At 40.1% G+C, this 15,696-nt stretch overlaps 1 protein-coding gene and 1 pseudogene across 1 annotated transcript in view; one reads left to right on the top strand and one right to left on the bottom strand.

Moving 5' to 3' along the window:
• LOC140149131 (ATP-binding cassette sub-family C member 9-like) overlaps window positions 1-3,446 on the bottom strand; it is a 57,222-nt pseudogene extending 53,776 nt beyond the window's left edge.
• Window positions 3,447-10,930: 7,484 nt separating this feature from the next.
• Window positions 10,931-15,696, top strand: part of LOC140149141 (NCK-interacting protein with SH3 domain-like) — a 31,208-nt gene continuing 26,442 nt past the window's right edge. The window contains exon 1 of the mRNA XM_072171325.1: window positions 10,931-11,268. Coding sequence (XP_072027426.1) covers window positions 11,098-11,268 — 171 coding nt within the window. The 5' untranslated portion in view covers window positions 10,931-11,097. The remainder of the gene's footprint in view (window positions 11,269-15,696) is intronic.

The raw sequence follows: 15,696 nt of genomic DNA on the forward strand, positions 1-15,696 counted from the left end.
TACCCACCAAGTTTCATGCCCATACGACAGTTTTTAGTAATTTGACCTCAGATGACCACTGGGTGACCTCCAATGACCCCGAAATGACCTTTCGAAACTTTGACTCGAAATGTTCACTGTACCCACCAAGTTTCATGCCCATACAAGTTTTTAGTAATTTGACCTCAGATGACCCCTGGGTGACCTTGGATGACCCCGAAATTACCTTCCAAAAATTTGACTCTAAATGTTGACTGTACCCACCAAGTTTCATGCCAATACAACAGTTTTTAGTAATTTGACCTCAGATGACCCCTTGGTGACCTCGGATGACCCCCAAAAAATTGCAATGAGTGTCAACTTGTAATGTAATAATAGAGATAAACTTGTTTTGCAATAGACCTGACCTTTAATGAGTTTTATATGAATAGCTTTTAAAAATGGACAGCAACCTTTCCCAGCAGTTATCTATATAAATAATAGGAAGTCGCTAAATCTTGTCCAGAAGCAGGCTCCGAGATGATTTGACTTTCAGCTCTGATTTATTTGTACATTGATCGGTTACATATTGCCATTAAACCATCTGACGTTCATTTTTGCAAAACTATTCAATCACTATGGAAATAACAAAAAAAATGGTCAGTTGCTAGGCCGTTGAGGTCAATAACCTTATGGGTCAGGTCATGACAGCAAAGCGCGTCAAGTGGCGAGTCACGCACCTGCTTGCGTACTGCGGCACCATGGTTTCACGCGCTTTACCGTGCATGGTATGGACGCACTTCATGTTGGCTTACCGCGCGTAGGCCTACCTATGTGCCCAGACAAGTGGTATGTCTATGCCTATGTGTATGTTTGTCTGGGTGTGAGACAGTGGCGGATCCAGGAATTTGGGAAAGGGGGAGGGGGCACACTCGAAGTTTTTGCCGCCACCTTCTTGAATGGCCACGAAGCACCATTGTGTCGCGCGCCGTGCAGGGGGTTGTGTCCCCTCATTAAATTGGAAACTTGGTCAAAGTAAAGGCCTTGAAGCCATTTCGGGGGGATCATTGGGTGTAAGCTGATGGGGTCATTGGGTGACAGATTTGCAAAAAAGTCCACTTTTCAGAGGGAATGTTAAACTGTAGCCAACAGGGACCAAATTAGTCGTTAACTGTTCAGTATTAGCCCGAAAAGGTTAAATGTTAGGGGGTTGGGTGAAAGTTCACATTTTGGGAATTAAGATATAGGTTTAGCTATTAACAATACGGAATCGCTTAAAATGTTTTGCAGCAACTTTTAAACATGTTTTATACTATTATAACCCGGAATTGAAACGTTTTCTAGCGACCTCTTCTGACCTTAATATTTTATGTTTGTTGGGATAAAGTTAAAACAATCATTCTGTCCCGAGCGGTTTCAAAAGTAATCTGAGGGATTGAGTGAGTAGGCCTAACAACATTATCACAGGTCTGGATAATTATGTTTATCAAGCTAACATGATCATTACTATACTGGATGAATAATCTACACCAAGACACCATGATTATCATCACCGTTTACCATGTTTACTAACCACTCCCGTTTACTAACCGCTCCCGTTTACTCAACTAGCGGGGACCCGCGCGAAGCACGGGTCTCCCGCTAGTTACTAATTATTTCAACATTTTGAATAAAGAATTATTATTAACGATTTTAAAATTTGACAGACATCGTACATTAAGGCTTTAAATCAGCAAAAGGACAATGGGATTTTACTCTCGAGTTTAGATTTTAGGTACAGCTATTTTGTGAAAATTTTGGCAAACATGCCATGGAACATTCAGATGTGGGCAGTTGGGCACGCAATTGCAAACTCATCAAATGTGACCATCAGGGCATAATATAACCGGTATCGCATCGCATTTTGCTACACAATCTAGCCAAATTGCTATGCAATCACACAAACATATATGTCATTGCTATACCTAAGTAACTATTGCTATTTCATAACCTCATTAATATACGCAGCAAGTGCGATCCAATCACAGATAATAACTTTTAAATACTGGCATGCGCAAATGCAGGTCATTGAAAAAGTATAATGACCGCGTCTCGTGGCGTAGCTAAAAAAGTACGCTCTACAATGACCGCGTTACGTGGCGTGTTCTGGCGTTCAAACAACTTCATGGACGCTGGCGCCCGTATTTGGACATCGCATGATTGCGTGCTAGTGTGATTGGTCGCTAGCGGTATTTCCTTAATGGGCTATTCGATTTTTTACAGGGAAAACGACAGATAAAGTTAAAATTGTGTTCTATTTTCAAATTAAAAGAAGAAAATGTGAAGTAAATTGAATTAAAAAAAGTGAAAGGTGACGGTTATGAATGAGGTTAATGACTTTGCATCAGTTATTTTTCGGGTATTGTGAAATATCTAAACATTGTGCTTTGGACCTCGGAATATCGGGATATTCCTCGGTTCCAAAGCACAATGTTTAGATATTTCACAACACCCTCAAAACAACTGATGCAAAGTCATTAACCTCTAAACAAATAAAACTTTCTCAGAATTTTGCTATGCAAAATTCTGACACTAAATTATGCCCTGGTGACCTTTTATAAATTGCATTGTCACTCACATGTCTTGAGGTGCTAGATAATACTAGATTTAATATAGATATGATAATAATGTAGACTGTAGTGACTCAAAATATCATGATTGAGATTAGTTCCAGTAACTGTAACTCGTCGTACCTAGTCAGGTCCGTATATGTCATTATGTCATTATGTTTATGATAAAGACTGAAGTCTTGCTGGCAGGACTAGATTGAGATCAAATGGCCAGCCAACAGATTACATATGACCAACAATCATTACAGTTTACAACATTTTTATGAATTTTTCATATCCTGGGGAATTTATCCCGGGAATTTATATGGGAATGCAGTCTGGAGACCCGGGCTGGAGACTGAGTGACTCTTGATAAAACAGTACTGTAACTTACCATTGACTGTAATCTGTAAATTGTAAAATTGCAATTCAAAAGTGCTTCTGATTGTACATCTTTATGATTGATATGTCATGTACCGGGTACATGGTCTCTTTAGAGTTTCTTTTTGTGCAGACTTTATGAACAAAAATTACCACGATTGTGCCCAACAACTGCTCAAACATGCAAAACTGTACACCTGTGCTGTGCAATGCTGTATGTCACTGTACATGCACAAGCATTGAAGCAACCAGCAATATAATGAGTGTAGTGATTGCGCTTCACTGATACTGTTTCCCGTCTACATGCAATCTACAATACATTGAAGTTTACATAACCCACAACCCACACAGCGTCAGAACCAGCACTGTGGCGACCTACCTGAATCATGATGTTTGTTTTAGTTATCGAGTGAAGTTCACCTGGCTATGCTTATATCGTATTGACATGACAGGCCCTGTGCAGCTGTGTGTAGAGTGTGTACCGAGAAAAATAGTGTATTGATCCAGAGATGATTGACCTTGCTCAAACTTCCACAACTTCACATAGAGTAAGATTCGGTACCGTCAAATTATACGCATGGCCACTGGTTCAGGGCGCAGACCACCAAAAAGGCACGTAAAAATCAACATTCACTTTTTACGTCACTCCTGCTTTTGGATAGAGGGCCGGGGGGCACTTGGATAGGTGTAGGGCTGGCACTTTCGCAGTATTAAGGGGCATTCGGTGAGAGCAAAAATGTAACAAATATGGGGTCAATGGGTGAGAGCATGATTGTTGGCATTCGGTGAGAGCAAAATGTAAAAAATATGGGGTCATTGGTGTGAACTTTAATACATGACCTTTTTTTTTAATGGAACCTTTGCGCCTGCTTTGGGTGAGAGCCGAAACAGCGCCACAGAAACCTCGAAGGCGTCGAATTTCTAGTTCTAAATGGCTTCAAATTTCTTTGTTTTTTCAAAATAAGTAACAAAATCAGTGATAAATGAAATTTGCTGTTCAAACTGTCTTTGGGTGAAAGATCAAATGGAAAAATAAGGGGTCTTCGGGTGACAGAGCATGTGTTCGTAAAAAGGGCCGGGGGGCAGGGCACTTCAATATGAAATGGATATAGGTGTAGGGCTGGCACTTTCGCAGTAAGGGGCATTCGGTGAGAAAAAAAATGTAACAAATATGGGGTCAATGGGTGAGAGCATGATTTTTGGCATTCGGTGAGAGCAAAATGTAAAAAATATGGGGTCATTGGGTGTGAACGTACATGACCTTTATGGAACCTTTGGATGAGAGCCGAAACAGCGCCACAGAAACCTCGAACATCGAACTAGTTCTAAATGGTGAATTTCTTTGCTTTTTCAAAATCAGTGATAAATGATATGAAATTTGCTGTTCAAATTGTCTTTGGGTGACAGATCAAATGGAAAAATAAGGGGTCTTCGGGTGACAGAGCATGTGTTCGTAAAAAAGATGGGGTCTTTGGGTGGCAACAGCTCTATACGCGTCACCTCCAAGGTGGGAGTGCCCCTCCCGGGTAGGGCCTATACGGCCCGCTTTTAATACGGATTCTGAGTTTCACACAATGAACTATAAATTATAATCTTGAAACGCACTAAAAATCTTAATAGAAGAAAAAAATAAAGCAATAAGTGTCCTGAGCATCTTCCTTTTTAGCACGTTGAAAAGCACCTGGGCCCATGATAGGGCAACTTGCCAAATATTGCGCTTCGCGCTAACTGGCTCATCAAATAGCAAAATGCACCTTCATTTCGGACTAAAATAGTCTAAAATTGAAATCCCAGTAAAAATTTTTTTTTAAATAAACGCCTCTCGACTCCCCTAATTTGTAATGCTTCCACACATTCCAGTTCCAGATCCACCGTCACTGATTCAAATCATAAATGGATTAATACGTATACTGGGTTGCATAAACATGCTTATGATCTGAGCTACTTACAAAATGACAAAACATTTCCACATTCCACATATTTTATTTCACAAACTATCATAAATATGTTTCCTCTGTCCTTTGATGTAGAACGGTACATTATAATGAGGGGGTGTCAAAATAGTTTTGTATATGAGGGGGTCAAAAAAAGTGGGTTCATGAAGAGGGGGGTTAAAAAATTTTAAACATGAAAAAAATATTTTTCCAGATCCCACCAATTTTCTGAACACTCCCTTAATATCACACCTATTAATCTTCAAAACTCAGAAGTGAGAGACTTTTGCCAAATGAAGATCTACTTGAAGCCATTTGGTGAACCATTTTGGCACTATTAATGTGTAAAAGTTTAGTTTGAAAAAGCCGAAAATTTGTGAAATGACGACCCAATTGAAGCCATTCGTGGACAAGTTTTCAATGTTACGGGGGTAGACCTATAAATTATTGCTTTATAACTTTTGAAAAATGAAGGCTTTATTTGGTGGGTGATTTTGACACTAGGCTTATTATTGAGTGCAATTTTAGTTTGAAAAGGGTACATTGGGGGGGGGGCTATTTAGCAGTGGCGGATCTAGAGCAGTCAGAAGGGGGGGGGGCAAAATATATAATTAAAAATGGCCATCCTCAGCTTGCGCGACGCGGGGGAGAGGAGTCTGAGGGGGATTTTGAAGTGAGAAACTTTGGGAAAATGAAGACCCAATTGAAGCCATTTGGTGGACCATTTTGTCACTATATTATTGTGTAAAATTTTAGTTTGAAAAAGCCGAAAAAAATAAAATTTTCAAAATGACAGGCAGGCCATTATTGAAGCCACTATTTTCATTGTTAGGCCTATTGTATAAATTATTGGTTTAAACATCAAGTGCTGGGCATGATCATCGAAATACAGAAGCAAAAAGGGGCAGTTGTTTATATGCAAAATGAAGGTCCAATTGAAGTCATTTGGTGCATATAATGTTTACATTATATACCGTAAAACCTCGTCTACAAGCATATAGAGTGATTTTGATGAAAGCTAAAGTAATCCCGTCGACATTAATCAACAAAATTATAAGATTATGGTGTTTGAGCAAATTAATTACCGATACAAACATATACAAGCAAGTACTATTGTAAGATCAATCTATTGTATTGGCATATTTAAGGCTGTCTCGTTTTAATTAAGCTTTCATCAAAAACACACTATATGCTTGTAGACGAGGTTTTACGGTATCATTGCTTTTTAAAACAAAGGCCCGAATGTTACACTGACACTTTAAAGGCCTAAGATTCGCAATTAAATCATGCATGGGCCTACATGCAATTTAATCTTTTCTCTTTTCTTTCTCTCTTTTTCCTTTCTTTTTCTCTTCTCCTTTTTTGGGAGGGGGGGGTCACCAGGGGGGGAAGGGGATCAGGGGCCAGCCGCCCCCTAATCCGTGCCTGCATTACGCAAAATAATAGTGTTTTGCTTCTATTGCTTTAAAATCACATGCAGTAGGCCTATTATGCTGAAAAATACGGTAACATAATGTATGCTCAAGATCGATCCTACTTCCCCCCTCTTTCTCTCGCTCTCTCTCTCTTCTCCTCCTCCTCCTCCTCCCTCCTCCCCCCTCCCTCTCTCCTCTCTTTCTCCCTCTCTCTCTTCTCTTCCCCTCTTTCCCCCTCCCTTTCTCTCCTCTCCTTTTTTACCCGGGTGGCTCGCGCCCCCTTCGCCCCACCCCTGGATACGTGCCTGAAAATGTAGGGAGTCACAAGATGACCACAGATAGTTTGTTTATTTTATTCAAAAATCGGACTGAAGTTCAGTTTAGCCTGCATAGGGGGTAAGGTGTATCGGTGGTGGTGGTGGTGTGTGTGTGGGGGGGGGTCTTGTTGCCGAAAAGGGGGGTCGCAATGATTTTATTGACGCCGACTTTTTGTAAATTTGGGATCTCCCACCCCTTCCGAAGAAAATGCCAGCCCTCTAATTTGTCTTGAGTCTCAGATTCTCAAAAATGTTCGACCCAAGATCATGAAGATAGGGAGTGTCATAAAAAAAATTTGGCCCTCTATGGTATCTTAGACTGCAGAAGCTGCAAAATCGTGCTGTGCGTTTGATATTCTCTGTCCGTACCTATACGGTTTGCAAAAAGTTCGTTCCGCCCTTCTGTCCGGTTTGCCCCAAGCCTATCATCACTATAGTTAGAGCGCCATCAGCTTTGGGCCTCAGGATTACTTGCTATGAATGTTCTTAAGGCATGCATGGTGTAAAAATTCTCCAGGCATTATGCATTTCTTGTAGTGTGGACAGACGTGTGTTTTGAGGAATTTAGAGAACCACAAACCTCAGAGAATTTAAAGATGGCGTCCAAAAAAACCCGACAGTGGCTTGTTCAAGCAGAGAGAAATTGCTAGAGAATGGATGAAGAAAGGTCTTAACCCAATAGAGATATTGTGGTCTATTCTAAACCCTTCTAAATGAAAGGTTTTTGTGAAACTCCTTGTTGTAAAATGATAACACAACTTACAGATAGAGTCCAGAGCGTATGGCCAATCAAGCCTAGACAAGAATAAGGAACTTTTTGCGCTATTAGTGGACGGTAACTGGGGAAAGCACGTTTTGAAGGGGATCATGGTGATTGACCACCAAGGATACTATGACTTCAAATAAATTGGTTTAACATCTCTACTAATGTAACAAAATAACAAATAACAAAATATAGCCTAAAATGCATTGTTTAAGTTTAATTTTAAAAACATTATAGATGCTTCGGGGTGGGGCGGAACGAACTTATTGCACACGGTATATATGGAAAAGTTTTCCTATGAAAGTCTCTTTAAATAAATTATACTGGACTCCAGTATGTGCACGCTGTGTGTACAGAGGCGTTCGGGGTCAATGCGCAATGCGTACATTACCACACAACACACTATGCAGGACTGTACGGAAGAGGGTATGGTTTTTCCTGCGGTACGACGGCATTTTGTAACCAATCAGATTCCTTTTTAGAGAGTAGAATCGGGCAAAGTATTTCTAGGAAATACCGTTTGAGCCAAGTCAATCGGACTTTCTATTATCAAGTGAGGGCCGTCTATAGCACGCTACTTTAATGACACAGGGTGCATGTCAGTGTATTTCTCCGTAAATCGAGTGAGATTTTGGGAATACCTTGCGGTGTTTAGTGCTTCTGTACGACAAGGTCTTTCATCAGATTTCCTTAGTACAAGGAACTTATACGATGTCCTCATTCACAAACTGATACTATCTGTCCATCGTATAAGACTGTTACCGCACGGTAGCTGGTTGAAGGAATATTACACAGTCAAGAATAGGCTCCATCATTTTTTTGTTCTGATCCCTCCCAGTCTCCCAAAACATCAAAAGCATTGCACATTTATCCTTTTTCATATAACGCAGACAAAGTAGGGCCAAGCTACCTAGAAATGGTCAAATTTTGGCAAGAAATATCTCTGTGTAATCCTATGTAAGTCCCATATCACATCATCGTTATCGGCGATCGTGTTTTTTTTTTTTTTCTGACGTTTGGCTGGTACCCACTAGCGTCATGCACGTGACATGACACAGCTAAAATAATCGACCGGAAATCGGGGATCATTAAAACGTCAACAAATTTCAAAACACAGAAAGTAGTAAACTTAATGGTACAAGGATTCTACAGCTGAAATCGAAGCCATCACAAGGAGCTGGTGCTACACTTTACATGTCCACCGGAGTGCTCTGATTGCTAGGATTTCTACAACATAGCCTGTTGTTGTGGTCTGAAACTACATTTTTAATAGTTTCTTGGCCTCATTTGTGTGTCCGCATCCCTCTTGTTTTATATAATCATGGACTGTAGAAACAAAATAGCTACAGTCCATGCTTTAATAATTGACATGTTCGGCACTTCTCGCATTAGCCGACTTTGCGGATATGTATTTAATAATGCTGTTGCAGCTATTTTTCATTGTATATTTTTGATTAATTGTATTTTGTATCTGAAATGGCACAATTTGTATTTTAGCCACCTTATGTATTTGTGCTAGTTGCAAGGTCTAAGCCAGTGTTAAATACCTGCTATTGCCAGAACCTAATATATTTGTGCATCACCTACATGCATGCATTACATTTAAAACTCATAACTTCTCAACATCAGCTCAAATGCTATTTTGAACTCACACCATAATCTAGTACCTGAGCATGTACATAATACATATAGCTTGGCTTGCTTTGAGTGTTTTATATTCTATTGTGACAGTGTGGTGTTTTCGTCTGTGGAGTTACCAGTGACATTCACGCATAAAGCGGTGCACCTGAAACAAGAGGTGGGAAGTCCAGAATTGATTGATTGATTGATTGAATGGCGAGCGGTCCGAATTTTGAGCCATGTGAAGTTTACGTGGTGAACTAAGATTTCCTTGAAAATCGGGGTAAGTAAAGTTTAATATATACATGAGACAATTAAGAGTGAACCAAAAAATAAAAGACTTTCCCTTTATAATAATTGAAGTTGAAATTGAAAAAAAGACAATTTTCTCCCATTGCTTAACTGTGGGACCCCTTTTATTTGAGCAAAAGAGCTAGTCGCGCAACCTTCTCATTCATTTGCATTGGCTCCCAATCCAGGACCGGATTCTTTTTAAACTTCTGCTTTATGTTTTCAAGTGCTCTCAGGGCCGTGCGCGGGCCCTAATTATCTTTGTGAGCTTTCAAACCCGGGCTTTCAACCTATGCTCCCGGAAGAGAAGGATTGATATCTTCTTCCGATAAGACTCTGCTTAGTCAGCCTAGGGGCTAGAGCAGCATGAGTTAAATACCGGTACCTTCTCTGTCTCTGGCCCGAGGGAATGGAATAAACTCCCTAAAGCATGGGAGTCTCCATCAATTCCAGTTTTCAGAAAGAAACTGAAAACCGTCACCTTTTCAGTTAGCTTCTTTCTTGTTCCTTCTGTGTTTCTTTTTTCCATCCTTTTTCTCCTTGTTCAGCGCTTTGATAAATTTTAAAGGCGCTTTATAAATATCTTTATGTATGTATGTATTATCTCTGTCAAAAACGACAAATTTAACATGATTTGCACGATTGTTAAGAGAATTTTAAATATTCCCGAATTTATTGGACCACCGGGCAATACAAATGTAATGCTTATTATAAACATTGAGCGTTTCTAGTAGTATCACAGTGTCTGTTTCTATCTGAGGACCTAGCCTGAGTCCCACGGGCTCCAAGTTTATTAGCTCCATACAAATGAACATATTCAAGGGCGCATTACACCAAATCACTACAATGTTCCGGTTTATTAAACGGCTGCAGGAGACAATGACATTGTGTCCTTTTTGCTCTTCGCGAGGTTGGCATGTTCTGCTAGCCTATTAATGACTAAAATAGATATGAATTTTATACAAATCAATTTCACAAGAAAAGTAGTCCCTGTCTAAATTACTGCCCGGGATTACTGCTAACGGAACAAGTTTTAGTGCTACTTTTGCCCGGTAGCTTTAGCGTTACTTTTCAACACTTAAATTTAAAAAATGAATCATTAAAGCTAACCAAAATTCAAGCTCAAATGAAAATTCAGTCCTTAATTAATACAGGGATGACATAAAAAATGAAAAATATTGCCCGCTGTGGTAGAAAATGCGGTAACAAAGTTGACTATGTGAGTCAATGGAGAAGTTATTTGGTGGTCACATAGGCCTACCACGGAATGTAGGCATGTTGCCTATGGGGGTCAACGCTATAAAGTCAGGTTTGCGTGAGCGCACTCAAAAATAGTGCAAAAAACACGAGTGTAGGCCTACACAAAAGAAACTTTGGCGCGCATGATGAGTGATCATGAGTGTCGCCAGGTCTGAACGCTGTACCGTCGTCAGCTGAATTCAAATTCTATTAATAAAATTCAGGCAGAAAATTCCAATCTATGTGTTAAAATCTATGGGTAATCTACGCCCTTATTAGCGGTGCTCGGTGCGGTGCTCCATACACAAAATGAACAAATACAAAATAACCAAGAACACTAAACTCTGTGCCGACAGTCTCATTTACTCGCGTTGGGTCACAAAGGTCTTTTACGATCGACATGGTGCTCCGCAACAAAGTGGAATCTAATCCCATGGAACTGCCCACTGATTAGAAAAAGAAGAAATGGGCGTAGTGGTACAGGGTGAATAATTGACACTAAACAGGTTTCATCCTGGTCCCTAACTTAAACTGCATTGAAAATAATCAGTTAGGAGTGCACATGAGGAGATTGCAGCTGAGTGAGTGACCATGTATCGGGCAATATACTCATTTCAATGCAAAGATGCTGGAGGACTAAGTTTTCGAGAAGGCGAAAAATTCACTGTGTTGGATCAGGCAACTGATCCCCACTGGTGGAAGGTTGCCAATGACCATGGACGCGTTGGATATGTTCCAGCTAATTACATACAAAAAGAAACTGTAAGTAATAGTAATTATGGTAATGATCGAAAAACAATTAGTTGGGATATTAAACATAAACTAAAATTTAAGCAATACCTATACCCATGATACCTGATCTCATGTACCAATATACCTGATCTCATGTACCAATACCAATGGTTCCAACGTGGGCATCACGATGATAGTCTCCTACACAACCACATTGTGTCAGCCTGACGCTCGTCGATCCTAAAAGTGAGGACAGCGTGAGCTCTTACCTGCGTAAAAGTCTGTTCGACAAAGGCAATAAGGATGATTGACAGCGCCGTTCATTGGGTGGAGCCATTACGGCATGACAGCAGACAGGTTGCACTGTTCTCTGACCTTGATTGTTCGTCACGTAGACATACCGTGACCTGGGTACACGTACAAAGCTGGGGGGATGCGACTGCGGCCGCCATTTTGACACGCTGTATCTACTCTTCAGAAAAATTACTTTTGGTGACGTTTTATATCAAACAATTTTCGATAACGGTTTCTACTAGGATTTCAATTTTTATTAATGAAGGTGCATGTAGTTTTGAGGAAAAACACGGGATGTTTCGAGTTTTATTTCAACTGGGGGTGTAGGAAGGTGAGTGAATTTGTGAATGAGGCCGGGGATTGAGGTTTCGTTGCTTCAACGATCCGATAGTAGGATACGAAACGTAGGCTAAAAATGTCTAATGACGCCATGTTTACATGAAAACATTAGCTGTTGCGAGGTCAGTGTCGTTGAATTAGTTACCTAAATTCCTTTCAGGATATTCTGATTTCACTTATTTATGATGTGTATGAAAATTCACCATATAAACTCAAAAGTGTGAATGCAAGCTGTTATTGCTGACAATAGAAACATTGTTGCAAAGTCATTAAAAACAGGTATGTATTACAGACGTTCTTTGGCCGAAACAAGATACAGGCCAGTTAGGCAGTCTAATGTACCAATACCTTGTGTATTGGTACATGATTCGGCGAGTATACTTCAGCAATAGCGAATAAGTGGTCGTTTTTTACTCTGTTCAAAACGTCACATGTACACCAAATACAGCCCCCGAAATGGTCTACTTTTAGCGTGCCTTAACTCCGAAACAGTTTAGTCCACGTTAAAAATGCGATCCCCAACCCTTTGCAAACCTTGGACGAATTTGTAGTAATTTCCGCTAGCTCCGTGTTGAAAAATGTCCGGTACTTGCCCGGTACAAACATAGAAATGGCCACATTTGCTTCAGTCCTGGTATGAATATTTCTTCCGTAATCCAATGGTTCCAACGTGGGCATCACGAGGGCATCACGATGATAGTCTCCTACACAACCAGATTGTGTCGGCCTGACGCTCGTCGATCCTAATCGCTAAAGTGAGGACAGTGTGAGCTCTTACCTGCATAAAAGTCTGTTCGACAAAGGCCATTGTGAATAAGGATGATTGACAGCGCCGTTCATTGGGCGGAGCCATTATATTACGGCATGACAGCAGACAGGTTGCGCTGTCCTCTGACCTTGACTGTTCGTCACATAGACATACCGTGACCTGGGTACACGTACAAAGCTGGGGGGATGCGACTGCGGCCGCCATTTTGACACGCGGTATCTACTCTTCAGAAATATTACTTTTGTTGACGTTTTATATCAAACAATTTTCAATAACAGATTTCTACTAGGATTTCAATTTTTTATCAATGAAGGTGCATGTAATTTTGAGGAATAACACGGGATGTTTCGAGTTTTATTTCAACTGGTGGTGTAGGAAGGTGAGTGAATTCGTGAATGAGGCCGGGGATTGAGGTTTTGTTGTTTCAACGATCCGATAGTAGGATACGAAACGTAGGCTAAAAATGTCTAATGACGCCATGTTTACATGAAAACATGAGCTGCTGCGAGGTCAGTGTCTTTTTATTCGTTACCTAAATTCCTTTCAGGATATTCTGATTTCACTTATTTATGATGTGTACGAAAATTCACCATATAAACTCAAAAGTATGAATGCAAGCTGTTATTGCTGACAATAGAAACATTGTTGCAAAGTCATTTAAAAACAGGTATGTATTACAGACGTATTTGGCCGAAACGAGATACAGGCTAGTTAGGCAGTCTAAGCAATACCGTAAAGTGGGGTGACTTTGGACAGTGGGGTGACTTTGGACACGCATATTGGACAGGGTTGCTCAATTTAAATCAATAATTTTTTTCTAAAAAATCATTGATTTAAATTTAAATAAATGATTTTTTGGAAAAAAATTGTGATTTATATCAAGCAACCCTGTCCTATATGTGTGCATGTGTGTCCAAAGTCACCCCACTGTCCAAAGTCACCCCACTTTACGGTACTCTACTAAGACTAAGTCCACACTGAGCAAGGCCCAATAGCAATACTTCATTACTTGTGCTGAAAGTGAAGTTAGTCACTTGACTTATCGCTTAATTCCAATAATTAATTTTTTTTTGTCGGGCAATTAAATTGGAGCTGTGCCCGATCGGGCAAGACTAAATTAAAACCAATTTAAAGCTTGATGATGCAACACTGAGTATTTCTGTCAAACTTGCCATGTTCACAGAAGTAAAAAACAGTTGAACCAAGTAGAAAACTTCTTGAAACAGCCCTCAATTTTTCCCGATGCTACATGTAGCACCCATATCCATAGCAGACTGCCATGGATAGGTATGCGATCATTCCTTACCGGAGCTGACGTACGGTAATCATCAAATAAGATGCCCATCTCGCACACCGGTCAGCATTTTAGATTTCATTATTCACAGTAAAGTTTATGACCATGTAAATTGATTTATTTGTTTGATTGGATGGGTGCCTTGCGCAAAAAGTGAGTGAACTGGGCACTTCGTGTAGTACGAATTTGGTGACTTTTGCCAATGAGTGAATATAGTAATATAGTAATATAGTAAACATGGGTGTGATGTTCGCATGTATACCAGTTTTATTTATTGTTGGGGAGGGGCTACATGTATTTGGGGTTTGTTAACAGGGGCGTCGTCAGACCTTTTTCATTAGGGGGGTGTAAGAGTCAATGATTGCCGACGAGCCGTCTGTGCGCCGACATACCAATAAATACTAGAGCGGTTGTCACCATATTAGCTGAACCATGTTGCATCAGCCGTGGGGGGTGGGGACTTTGTTTTCATTTGACACCTTGGGGATCATAGGCATACCTTCTTGGCATATTCGCGCAGGTTTAAAAAAAAAATTTTGGACAAGTTTTTCCTATTATTGTAGGCTTATAAATTTATTGTATTAAACATGTTAAACAAAAATTGGTAAATGTCGAAAGCAGAAGCGAAAATGGTCATTTGTTTGACCACAACGCAGGGTGGTGTCTGAGGGGGGGATGTTCCCCCCTGAGGAGTAAGAAACTTTTGCAAAATGAAGACCTAATTGAAGCGATTTGATGGACCATTTTGACACTACAGAGTGTAAAATTTTAGTTTGAAAAAGCCCAAACAATTGTGAAATGAGCGGTCCATGAAACCTCTTGCGGGAATTTCGTGGACAAGTTTTCCTTATTATTGGCCTATAAATTGTGTTAAACAAAAATTGGGAAATGTCAAAAAGAGAGGCGGAAATGGTCATTTGTTTGGCCACAACGCAGGGGGTGTCTGAAGGGGGATGTTGCCCCCTTAGAAGCAGAGATGTAGACTTGAGTCGTGTGACTTGGACTCGAGTCTGACTCAAGTCACTATTTTCGGGACTTGTGACTTGACTTGCAACTTTTGCAAAATGACTTGACTTACTTGTGACTTAGACAAAATGACTTGGACTTGGACTTGAAAAAATTGACTTGTTACCAACGCAAGTCTGAGGTTACTTTCCTGTAAATTGAAATTTATGGATAGAATTTATGAATATTAATAGGCCTACAATTACATTAATGAATTATCCGCTGGCGGGCCTCGTGTCCGGCATAACCTGAACTGGAAATAAATAAATACATAAATATATAGTGCCCTCAATCAGCGACACGGGCTTGGCGTGGGAAGTAAAAGTATGTCGGGTTGAAAACTCAAGAGTCCTGTCCCAGCAAACACAAAACTGGTGAATAGACTTGTAGTGACTTGTGACAAGTTGTGACTTACTTGCGACTTGACTTGTGATTTGATGACTTGTGACTTGACTTGACTTGCAACTTTTTCAAAATGACTTGACTTACTTTGAACTTGGACAAAAGGACTTGTGACTTGGACTTGACTTGCAAAAAATGACTTGCTGACATCTCTGCTTAGAAGTAAAATTGAAGCGATTTGGTTGACCATTTTGATAGAGTGTAAAATTTTAGTTTGAAAAAGCCCAAACATTTGTGAAATGAGCGCGAATTTCGTGGACAAGTTTTCACTATTATTATAGGCCTATAAATTGTGTGTGGGGGGATGTAAGAAACTGTGACAAAATGAAGACCTATAATTGAAGTGATTTGGTGG

The sequence above is a fragment of the Amphiura filiformis genome, chromosome 3, assembly GCF_039555335.1.
Source record: "Amphiura filiformis chromosome 3, Afil_fr2py, whole genome shotgun sequence".
NCBI classification, from domain to species: Eukaryota; Metazoa; Echinodermata; class Ophiuroidea; order Amphilepidida; family Amphiuridae; genus Amphiura; species Amphiura filiformis.